An 11802-nucleotide genomic window follows, 5' to 3' on the forward strand; every position below is an offset into this window, starting at 1 on the left:
AAAATTGTGAGGGTGTTTCTGAGTCCCATCAATTCCCGCTGCCTACTACATATTTAGGTCATGCGATTCAGTATCCATACAGAACGTACACATGCATAACACACACCTGTGTTCAGCGCAAGGTCATTTTGTTTGTGGGTACATCCATATTAAATGGCCACACTCTATGCTGTCGTGATTTATGATCATCAATAACTAATAAACAGATGCTGCATTTCTGACAATGTCATATGGGGGAATGAACAGCCTTGGAGGAGTACTGCGCTCTCTGAGTGCTGTTCTTGTTTGGTACTTGTCATTGTACTAAAGATACTTGTGGTTGTCTGCAAATCTAAGGGCCAATTCATGCTTTCCACATCCCATGTGCACAGGTCGATAAGCAGACGAGACGTATGAGCAGATCTGTTCGTTCTAGAGTTGCACAGCATCGGTTGCCACAAACAGTCGCACTGCCTCTCAAATCAAACACAAAAAAGAATACACGCGGGAGTTTTTACAGAGTACAGCAGCTTCTTAGAGGTTGGACTGTGGGACAGTGTTAGTGATTATTCCTGAAGCGTATGAAGCACACGGAACAGGATTTCTAGATAAAATAAGACTTCCCACTGTGTTAGGGCTCCGTCGATGAAAAACATTAACAAATCAAAACCCCAAAGTCCAGCAGGGACCACTTCTATGACAACTCTTTTAAAGATGAATTATAAAGGTGTGGCTGGCCAACAATCTCCTCGTACATTCTCTCCTCATACCAAACATTTTTTTAAGCACCACTTGTTTTCCTGTGCAGTTGCTGTGCTTGAAGTGCAGACAGTCTGGGTGGTCACAAAGTTAGGCCTGCAGACAGACGCCGGTCCAGGCAGACGCTCGTGGATTTATGTGAATGCCGAAATATGCGTCAGGTGTACCGTTGTAGATACAGACTAAATAAACTGGCCCTAAAAGTGTCTTAACCATCAGTTACCATCTTAATATGGAAGGTTTTATCAAGCAGCAGATGGCAGAACAAAGATTCCACACATCATTTAAACTCTGCAGCTAAAAAGAGACGCTACTCCTCGAGCGGATATTCCCTCATTTGTGAGCTTCTATGGTGGTGAAGGGAAGTTCAATCAAACATGTCAGTCTTATAATCTCCATGGAGTGTTCATCAACTGAGCTGCCTAAGATTCACATCACTTCCTTACTTTGGGAAACATTCAGTAAACAGTCAAGATCCGTGCATGAGGACCCTCGTAGAGACCACTCCCCACAGGATAACAATGCGTCATGACAAGACAAAGGCATAACTTTCAGAAGGCTTTTGTGTCGATACACAAAAGCAGCTACATATATGTTGCATGTCCCAGGCTTCAGGTGAGGGAGTTCCCATCCAGGCTTGTTGTACTGAGCATTGTCTCTTTGACAAAGAGTTTAGGTAGAAGTTCACCATTTACAGAGAAGCGATAGAAGCCCAGGAAAGAACACAAAATGATCAGGATACAACAGGATAAGCAGCAATAAAAAAAGAAGCCATATGTCTACGTGGGAAGGTGAATAAATAAATCAGATCCAGGCTGGCTGGAAAGAAAACTATATTTACCGCCGTGCATAAGCAGTAATTAGAGCTAACTGAAGCAATCCATTTTTTCCCAAAGCCACACTTCTCCCCGTCCCCTTTCTGAAACGGTCATCAGACCAGGCCTATGTTAAATCCTGAACACCGGCTGCATTCTGTCCAGATGCAACCCTCCCTCTGTTCTCATAAGAAGCCCCAGAGATGAAATCTAAACACTATCTACTTTCAGACCTCTTATCCACTCCCTTTACATGTGCCTTGTCAAACATATAAAGCAGCTCCAGTCAAAACGCTTGGCTGCTGCCTGGATGGTTGTGCAGTGCAATAAAGCATTCATGCCACAAGAGGGAGCTGCTGTATTAAAAATGGAGCATGTCCTGCCAGCACAGTCCTCTGAGCTGAAGTTTTACACAGTGATGTTTGGATAATCTAAACAGTGGCTGTTAGTAACTTCTTCGGAAATTGCTCCCTCTGCTGCTGAAAAATCCTTCAGGGTTGTTTTTTGCAAATTACACGTTTCCCCTTCATAACTGTAGTGAGGCTCCCAGCACTGAAAAACAACCTTCACCTGTTTTAACTGCTTCCAGAAACCGTATCCTTCTGGATAATCCACAGACAGCAGGTCACACAGGGGCCATTTGTTCACTGGAAAGTAGCTCAAACACAAACATCAGTGCTTACCTTCTTGTTGGAAGAGCTTTGGTGTGTACATCCCGAGCCCAGATTATTATTGGGGGCAGACACATTGTTCCTGAGAGAGGGAGACCGCAGCCCTTCCTCCCCTTCTCCTTCCTCCTCCTCTTCCTCCTCCCTCCCGCTCTCCACCGAATGTTCAAAGTCATCACTGTCTTGGTCCATCTCCTCCTCGTCCTCGTCATCCTCCTCTTCCTCCTCGCCCTCTTCCCTCTCTTCTTCCTCCCTCCCCTGCTCCTCCCCACCCTCTGTCCTCTCCTCAGCCTCCTCCTCCTCTTGGTGGCTGCCGCTGTTGTTGTTCTCCTCCTCTTCTTCCTCCTCCTCCTCGTCCTCGCCCAGCGGCTGGCCTCGCAGCCGCCTCTGCTCTGCCTCCCACATCCATCGGGCTCCTTTCTCTCCTCCGTTCACCTCGTTGGGTGGGCCCTCCTCGTCTTCGTCGCCGTCCTCAACTCCCCGAGGGCCGTTGCTGGCTCCCGAGTCGCTGGGTGCCCATGGCTGCTCTCGCTCACCGTCAACCTGCGACGCCTCAGGCTGTGAAGAGACAAATAATAACACAAAACCTCTGAGGAATGATCTCATGAGAAATCCAATCTGTTACACAGAAGTTCCTGCTTGATTACCAAAGAGCTTGAGGGTATTTACATAACTTTCTAACATGATTCCTTGATCTTAAAATTTCACAAACACACTTTCGCAGACACCCCTCGCCTATTTTCTGTTTCACAAGCTTTCGCGGAAACAGAGCAGCAATTTTTTTGAACATCAGCCGGCCTCACCCTCTGCGGCAGCTGCTCTTCCTCCTCGACTACCCGGTTCATGTGCTCATCCTCGTCGCCCTCCTCTGCCGCCTGCTGGGGTGCCCGGGCCGTGGAGGAGGCGTTACCTCGCACTGCCGGACCCCCAGGCCCCCGACTCCGCCTGCTGCTGCTGCCCCCGACAGCAGATCCTGGTTCATTTCCAAAAGCCAGCTTGCTACCTCCTGGACCTTCGCTAGGCTGTCTGAGGAGGAGAAGGGCTTGACATTCTGCAAAGAGACACACAAAAAGCGCAGACTGTTTTCCTTTGTCCTCACTTAGATTTTGTTTATAAGAGAAAAATAGAACAACAGCTCAAGAGACATCATTCCACACACAAGTTCTATTGTTGTCTCTGAATCAGAATAATGGACATTAAAAACAATTGCTCTTGGAGACACATTCTTGCTGCACAGCATCACAACCGAGAAAAAAAAAGGTGGGAGTGATAGTGTTTGGCTTCAGATCACACAGCACTGGATGCTCGGCCTCAAATGTGGATGGATGGGCAGAATAGCCTTGAGAGTTACTAGTGTTCCAACTTCTAACAAAGCCAATAAACAAAGTCCAATCTGTCAAATACAAAAGCAAAACATGGCTTGAATGTACCAGAGGCTTGTTCAACAATTGCCTTTAAGATTTATGTGGACAACAATCTTCAGAAAAATAAAAGCCTCTAAATCTGTTGTGTTGCTGCTATGAATTTATAAATTCATGGTGGTAAACCTAAGAAAAAAAACACTCATTTCTCATAGTTTGTGTATTGAACGACAGCCACCAGAGCTTTATCTACAATGAGGCAGCTTCTCCCTGTGACAATGAGTGACAGAAGCAGCAGCAGTGCTAATCTGCCTCCATCAAAACATCTCTTCATCCATACGTCCTCACGCTCACAGACTGCACTACTGAACATAAAGCATAAAGACACTTACATACAAGGTCAACAGGCAAACAGAGAGCCGTACTACAAATAACAGAAGGCAAAGTAGCCATTATCAATTCAATATTAGCCCAGCCTTGCTTTGAAAACACACATGTAAGTGCTTGTGACTTGGCAGAGCAGATTTTTTCTGTGGAAACTGATGTGTCAGCGACGAATCAGACGGTGCGAGGGGAAATTGCATGAAGTTAACTTCTACAGAAAGTGTTCAAACAGCTGAAAACCGCAAGAATAAACTTCAAAAGTTGTCTTTCAGCACATTTTTTGGTCAACCGAACCAAAATACATTTGCTTAGAACAGATGGAGTCCAACATGTTTGCTGTGGACCTGGTGGGAGATAATGAGGGATGTAATAGGGGTAAAAGAAGTAGATCAAATGACATTTATAGACAGCACTAGGAAGGCATTCCCAAGTGCTGATTGAAAGATGAATCCCAGTCTCAAGAAACTTTACAGGAGCGGAATCTATAACGAGCCCACTGAAAACAATCACACAAAGTTTGTAAAGAAGAAAAAAAACGAGCATGACCTGTGACCTGAACAGAAAAGTTTGATGAATTATAAAAGTGGAAGGAAGAGACACAAAACCCCTCCAGCAAAGAGCAGCTCAGACGGCAGAACATTTCTCCTCAGATCTGTGTAAGACTAGTATCATCTATGTCCAGTTTGTCTTTAAAATAACAGCGGACAAACCCAAGAATATTATTTTTTTAATGAAAACAGTAAAGCAGGGTCTGGGTTTTAACCCTCCTGCTGTCCTCATTTACAGGCACCAAAAAATATTGTTTCATTGTCTGTCAAAGATCCTAAAATTCAGCTTAAAAAAATCCCCAAATTTCTGAAAATTTGTAAAACCTTCAGGAAGAAAACTCCAATAATTCTTTAAAAACTTCCCTTAAAGGTTTTATTTAAAAAAAGAAAAACAAATGGCAAGAAAATTCTTGTAAATATTTTCAAAAAATGAGCATAAAAATATCTAAAGTGATTATATTTTTTGTGAAGGTTCTGAAGAAACATTTTTAACATTTCTTTTTTCCATCAAAAATGTTCAAAAGTTTCCCACAAATGTTGAAAATGTGGACATCAGAAGTTTCACTGTGAAAGTATTTTTTTCCCCACATTTTCAAACTTTACGTGTCAATTTTGACCCGCAGGACGACAGGAGGGTTACATATGAGCACTACCATTTCTCATAGTTTCACTATAATCAAGCATCCTGCTAGATTTCTAATCATTTTACACATTTTGTGATGTTGACCTGGGATGCCCTCAGTACTGCTGTGTGCTGATAGTTAAGCTATTGGAAATAAGAGCTGCAGATACAGCTCAGGGTGGCCGGGAGGTGAGACTGAGGGAACGATACGTCGGTACAGACTAAAGATGAGACGTGCTATCCAGAAAAAAAACACACAGTGAGCATCTTACAGCTTACTTACAAGTGTCACTCACTCCACAGCAGCAGCTCACTGGAACAAATATCCCTCTCAAAACGAAAAAAAAAAAAAAAAAAAAAAAACTTACTTCAAGGAACTTTTACCTTGAAATAAGTGAAAAAATCTGCCAGTAGAACAAGTGAAAAATGGCTTGGTAAGATTTTGTGGGAAAAGATGTCATATTTACAATGTTGAGATCTTAAAATTAGCTGAGAAAACTTATTTTAAGCTTTATTTTACCAGGACTGTCAAGCTTAGGTGTCTTAAAATAAGCCAGACATGCTAAAAAAAAAAAGAAGCAGTTTTTCACTCAAAATAAATTTTTGCTTTCATGTAACCTAATTAGAGATGTATTAACCCTCCAACTGTCTTTATTTACAAGCACCAAAAAATGTTGTTTCCTTGTCTGACAAAAAAAATCTAAAAAATTCAGCAAAATTCTCCAAATTTCTGAAAATTGGCAAAACCTTCAGGAAGAAAATTCCAATAATTCTTCAAAAGTCTTATTTTTAAAAAAATCCTCCAAATTTGGCAAGAAAATTTGGTAATATTTATTTATATATGTTTATATTTAAAATTTACAAAAAAATGAGTACAAATCTACCAAAAAAATCTTTAAAATATCTAATATGATTCCATGTACATCAGTAAAACTTCTAATATTTTCTTTAAGAACATTCACAAAAAATCTACCAAAATCCAGCAAAATTTGCTAGATTTTGGTAGATTTTTTGTGAATGTTCTTAACATTTTTAACATTTCTTTTTTACACTAAAAAATGTTCAAAGATTTTCCAAAAATGTCGAAAATGTGGACATCAGAAGTTTCACTGTGAAAATATATTTTCTTTTCCACATTTTCAAACTTTAAAACAAGTCAATTTGACCCGAAGGACGACAGGAGAGTTAAACTTATTTTGAGTCTTCTTGTAAAATTCAACTCAAAATAAGATAATTTCAAGATTGTTTGACTCAACAAGATATTTAAGATGCATTGTCTTAAAACAAGTCCCTCCATCTTGCTGAAATGTCACTTGCAAAGTGAAATATCTTACATCAAGTGAGATGAGACATTTCGACTAAAAATAAGACAAACAGGCTTGGTCAGACTTGGAGTTTTTGCAGCGAGTGTTTTCCTAGACAAAAACAAACTTCTGTAGGGTCATGTTTGAATTGTTGAAGTGCCCTAATCATGATCACTTTCAAATCCAAGATCCTAAAAGCATTTTCATAGGCGCCTCTCCTTACACTGAGTTTCTTTGGTGAAATTTGAAACTAAACTCTAAAAAGACACAGGTTTACACTGCACACGTTAAAGCACTCGAAAGCAAATCAACTCAATACTTAAATGTTATTCTGACTCAAGATTTGTGCGGCAGGAAGGGATTATGTAAATAAAGGTAAGTGGGATGTGTGACTCGTGGATCTGTCCGGTCCAAGTGGTGGGTTGAGTAGCCAGCATGCAAAGCGGCTTTTTAGTATCAATGACTCCAGCCAATGCATGTGTAGCTGTACGACAAGTTGTAAGAAATACTAGAGTGTTGTGCCTTTATACGACAGCGCCAACTGTGCATACATTAGCGGTGGAAGTGGAGGTCTGCAGCACCAAATAAATAACACATTTTGTGCAAATTTAAAAAAAACAAACTGTGATTCCAGACTGTTGGTCAACACACATTTTCCTCATGTCACCCGAGTCGTCCACAACAAAGATTAAAAAATGTGTCCTCTAAAGCGTTATAGACTTTTCAGCCTAACATTTCATGGGTAAACAATTATTTCAGGGTCTAATAACAGTCACGTGGCACTTATGAGGACATTGCTTCTCTCCTGCCTGTAAAAAATGTTTATTTTTGTCTATTAAATGTCACATAATCTTCCTTAATGTTGCTTAAAAGGTGCCAACAGGCCTTTTTATTGCCCACATGAGGTCTATACCTTATCTTAACTGTGACAAATTAAGAATCAGCTATGCAGACTGCAGCTCCAAATGTCCTTGATGCACAACACAAGAAATGAAGAAATATTTGGGGGGGAAGCTCACATACTTTCTCTACTCCGGTTCATAGCAATTGCTTTGACCTTGAGGAAAAAGCCACTGGTCCCTTTGAAAGGCTTCTCTTCCTCTTCACTGCATATTCCCGGTGCTGCGGTGGGAAGCATTAGACCTATCTCAGATTGCAGAGCCCCCCCGGCTCCTCTTGGGACTGCCAGTTCATTGCTTTGAGCTCAGAAAAGGAAGGCTATGAATAGCTGAAGTTGTCCATGCCTTTTACCGGAACGACCAAGATTCTGTAATCAGTGTCCTTAACACAGCTTGAAATTTGTTTGTTGTTGTTTGGGCAGTTGGAAGCTGTGCAAACCGGCTGTGACACAGAATAAAAAACATGACACTGATGAAATGCAGCAGTGTTCTCATTTATGAGCCTGGGGTTTTAAGTTTTTCCGATTCAGAAACCTAAATGACAAGCAGAAAATGATTTCAGAACAGCAGCTTGTATACAGAAACAAACTGTTCTTCGCATTGAAAGTGTTTGAAGTGGTGTCTTGTGCAGCCAACAAGTAGAAAGTTGAAATTCCAACAACAAAGTCCCGCCACATGGCCTTTAGTGTACACAAGTTTCATTCATCAGTCTCTATTCTTAGTCCTGCAGGAGCTGTGAGGCAGGCAGAAATAGCTTTGGGAAACTGGGGAGGGCAGGTGTGAATGTGAGTGTCCTGGGGCAAACATGTGACACAGGTGGCCAGGTGATAGAAAACCTCCAAGAGCAAACACAGAGAATAAAATCTGAGTTCTTATGAGAATATGTGGCATAGATTCAAACACAATGTCTTCTTTATTTTCTTAGTTTTTTAATGATGTTGCAACTTGGATGACAAACAAGTTAGAGCCTTCCCTGGAGTGCAGCGCTATCATCTCAGCTCTCCTAACCTACTGCACCAGAATGATCATTAAAGCTCCCCTAAAAAAGATTTTAGACACAATAATTATGTGTAATGAGAAAAGGCCATTCTTTGCAACAAAACTCAAAGCTCTGTAGTGTTATATTGCTTTTCCAGCCTGCACACTGCACTCTAAAGACAAAAACCCCTTAAACACAGGCATGCAAGCACATCCTGCCTGTATTCGCCTCTTCCATTGCCAACAGGTTTACTGCATGCCAAGTAAGACAGCATCTCCTTAATTGTGCCCTTAAGCATGTACTTTTAATGCTACTTACTGGGAAAAATTTTTTTCCGTCTGTTGGAATAATAAGACGTACAATGTGTGCCCAGCAGTTTGGCAGCGCAACATACATGCAGACAGTCCCTGTTATAGCTGCTGGAGGGGAGGAGGGTGGGGAGTTCTTCAGTGTGTGATGCCAACTTGGCACTTCACAGATAAAAGACACAGCTGTGGCACACACAGACATTACTTGAGCCTTGTGCACAGAATCAACACAGGGCACTTGAGCAGGAGTACGCCGGCTCTCCTTGGACGGATTTGGACAAAGTTCTCTGCTCGCCGTGAGGATGTTTAACAAGTACGCTTTAACTTTCTACAGACAGCCTTAGAGCAGCGAGCTAACGTCCTCACCCCGCCACACAGCTGGCATCCAAACTTATCCTCTGCTGCTGCAGAAGTAAACCAAAAACACACGTCGGTAGAGCCACATTGAAACACTCGTGTTCAACAGAGTGTTACAGCAGCTACAGCACTCAATCACAACTGGCTCAAAGTAAACCCAGAGACAGGCTGAGATACGATCTAATCATAGCTGCAATGTTTTGGTGCCGGAGGTAGGCAATTTGAAATTAGCTGAAAATTTGTTATCGCTAAATTGTTTCTCTCGAGCCAAAACGTAGCATCAGGTCGACAAAGGAATGCTAATTGTTCATCATCACTCAGAAGGCTTGATCCACTTTCAGTCCAACTACAAACCACAGCAATGTAGGTAGCTATCAAAATGTCTCGTTGAGTAAAAATACAGGCCACACTTTTTAAATGAAACATGTTTGTACGTTTAGAAAAACAAATGACGACTGTCAGTAAGGCCTAATCAAATTTTCTAAACTCTAAAATATCAATAGGAACAAAAGAAAGGTGCATTTTTTTCCACCACTGCAGTCTTCACAACTGCAATGAGCCAAAGCATGATATCTGAAAAAATATATAATAATGCACTCAAACAACGTACGACCAAGACCCGTATACTGATGAGCACATATGAGATCCTGCTGGGCTCAAGTGTTACTTAAAGGAGACTCACTCATTTCAAAGCGACTGGATACATCTTCCACGTGAACCATGTTGAGAATGAGGACAGAAAATTAGAAAACTGAGCTTAACAACCCCAAGTGGCAGCTATAAATCCCAGCAGTGCGACCTTGACAGAGCGGGTGTAGAGACTGGGGGAAATACTGGCTGTTCACAAAGCTCAGAGCAGATAGGACTGTAGATTGAAGAGCTGATGTGTAGTCACTGCACACAAAAAAAATCCACCATATTAGCAATGGGAGATTGCTGAATAAACCAGTACAGGTGTTTGAAAGCAAAAAGGCGCTTTTAGCCTCTTGAGTGACTCCAACGTGTGAGAGGAAAAGCGAGCAGCCCTGAGTATGAGTTCTAACTTTTGCAACTATGAATTGTTTGGCGTTATGAAGTGAAATATTAGGGATGAGAGTCCAGGTTTCTTTTAAAGCCTTGTAATCCTATAAATACACAGTGTTTGCTGAAACATCTGTGCTTTCAGTTCAATGCAGAAGCTCTCAATCGATGGGTCTATTTTGAGCCGGTGCCCTGTGGTGTCTCAAAGGAAGACAGTGAAACTTAAATCCTTGAGCTGTTTGACGGAGGGACAACATTTTTTTCCACATTCATTTACACAGTCAACTGCTTCGTTTTAGAACAATGCCTTCGCAGGGAAACAATGACTTCTGTTCAACATAAATGGCATTAAGGTTTTGTCTATAAGAACTACGCCTCCTCTAAGGCTGTCAGTCATTACCTCTTTTTCATTTGAATTGTTGCCATGCAACAGCTCAATAATACCACAACATTTTCCTTTGTGGATTTCTATCACTACTCATGAGAGCATAAATCTTCTTGGAAACCACGAGAATCAATCTCCACTGCTCTGCTGTGAGGGTGGCCCGCTGCCAGAATGGTCTTAAAATCCCATTCAGTGCCAGCTTACTACCAAAACAGTCATGTGCACAACAAGCGATGAGGCAGAGGGAACCCTTGGAGCCACAGTCATGCTGCAGAAGCCCGTGTTAGAGCAAAGTCGCACTCTCATTCACACGTTGGCGCACCAAAGCACTCAGACGTACACACAATCTTGTTTGGCTTTTATTTGTTGCATTAGAAAAAGCTTTTCCTCCAATTCAGGAAGGGCAGCAATCACTGTAAACCGCAGGCAGACTGAAGGCATCCATTTAAACGACTGTGCAAACTGAGAGCAAGCCCACTGTTGTCAAGGCAGCGAGACGACCATTAAATCACCTGGATCCATTAAAGAATCAATTACTGTGCTGCTCTCCTTGGTTGCCCAGTTCCGATACCTGAAAAATCATTTCAGACAACCAAAGCAGATAATCAAGGACGCTCTCCTCCTAAAGCAGTGCTTTCTCAAACATGCTGTCAGGTCTTACATGTATTTTGCATGGCACACAGATGGCATAACTGCGGCTGAGCAGGACACACGAGGATGCTGCTGTGTCTGACGGGGGGGAGCTGATGCACTGTTACCTTTGGTTGAGGTGGACAGCCGGTGGCCAGTCGCTGCAGCTGCTCTGAAGTATGGCTGCAGGAGAGGAGATCTGAGCAGCAAGCTGTGCGGCCCAGTCTCTTCATCAGAGAGGAGATGATGCTGCAGCCACAGCCACACATCGACTTGCTCATTAGTAGCCCTGCTGTTCCCGGGGTTAGAAGGTATGTAGAGAAAACTGGCTGCAAGTCACAGCCACTTCCTGGTCTTCACCGAATTCCCTCTGTTGTCCTCACAGCTGACGCCTTCGCTCTAATGTATTCCACATGGTGCCGATCCACAGGTACTCCGTCAGAGATCACTCTGGTTTTGTCCACGCCGAGCATAATACAGACGCCGACGCTCACCTTAATCCGCCGTGAGGGTACTTGAGTTGAGAAGTACAGTTTGTCAGTCCATTTCTCTTGTGATTGCTTCCCACTTACTCCACTCCCTGTGCTGTACTTCTGTCTCTAAACAGCACACGCCTCCTGCAACAGCCCCCCTCCTCCTTTAGCCAAACTCACTTCCATCCACAAGACACCTTCTTCGGATTGCAAATAAAACACAGGATGCAGCGTAGCGTCTGCCACTACTCCCTTCTGTCTCCCACAATTTCCATCCGTTTCTTTCCACTCCCTCCACTGGCTTCGGCTGC

General features: G+C 42.6%; 1 protein-coding gene across 1 annotated transcript in view; it reads right to left on the reverse strand.

The window, feature by feature from the left end:
- The window catches only part of fbxw7 (F-box and WD repeat domain containing 7), a 102814-nt gene extending 91216 nt beyond the window's left edge, over positions 1-11598 (reverse strand). Inside the window, 4 exon segments of the mRNA XM_022209409.2 lie at positions 2237-2779; positions 3025-3185; positions 3188-3272; positions 11147-11598. Of these exon segments, the coding sequence (XP_022065101.2) occupies positions 2237-2779; positions 3025-3185; positions 3188-3272; positions 11147-11299 (942 nt within the window). The 5' untranslated portion in view covers positions 11300-11598.
- Between the last annotated feature and the right edge of the window lie 204 nt (positions 11599-11802).

The sequence above is a fragment of the Acanthochromis polyacanthus genome, chromosome 3, assembly GCF_021347895.1.
Source record: "Acanthochromis polyacanthus isolate Apoly-LR-REF ecotype Palm Island chromosome 3, KAUST_Apoly_ChrSc, whole genome shotgun sequence".
Classification (NCBI taxonomy): Eukaryota; Metazoa; Chordata; class Actinopteri; family Pomacentridae; genus Acanthochromis; species Acanthochromis polyacanthus.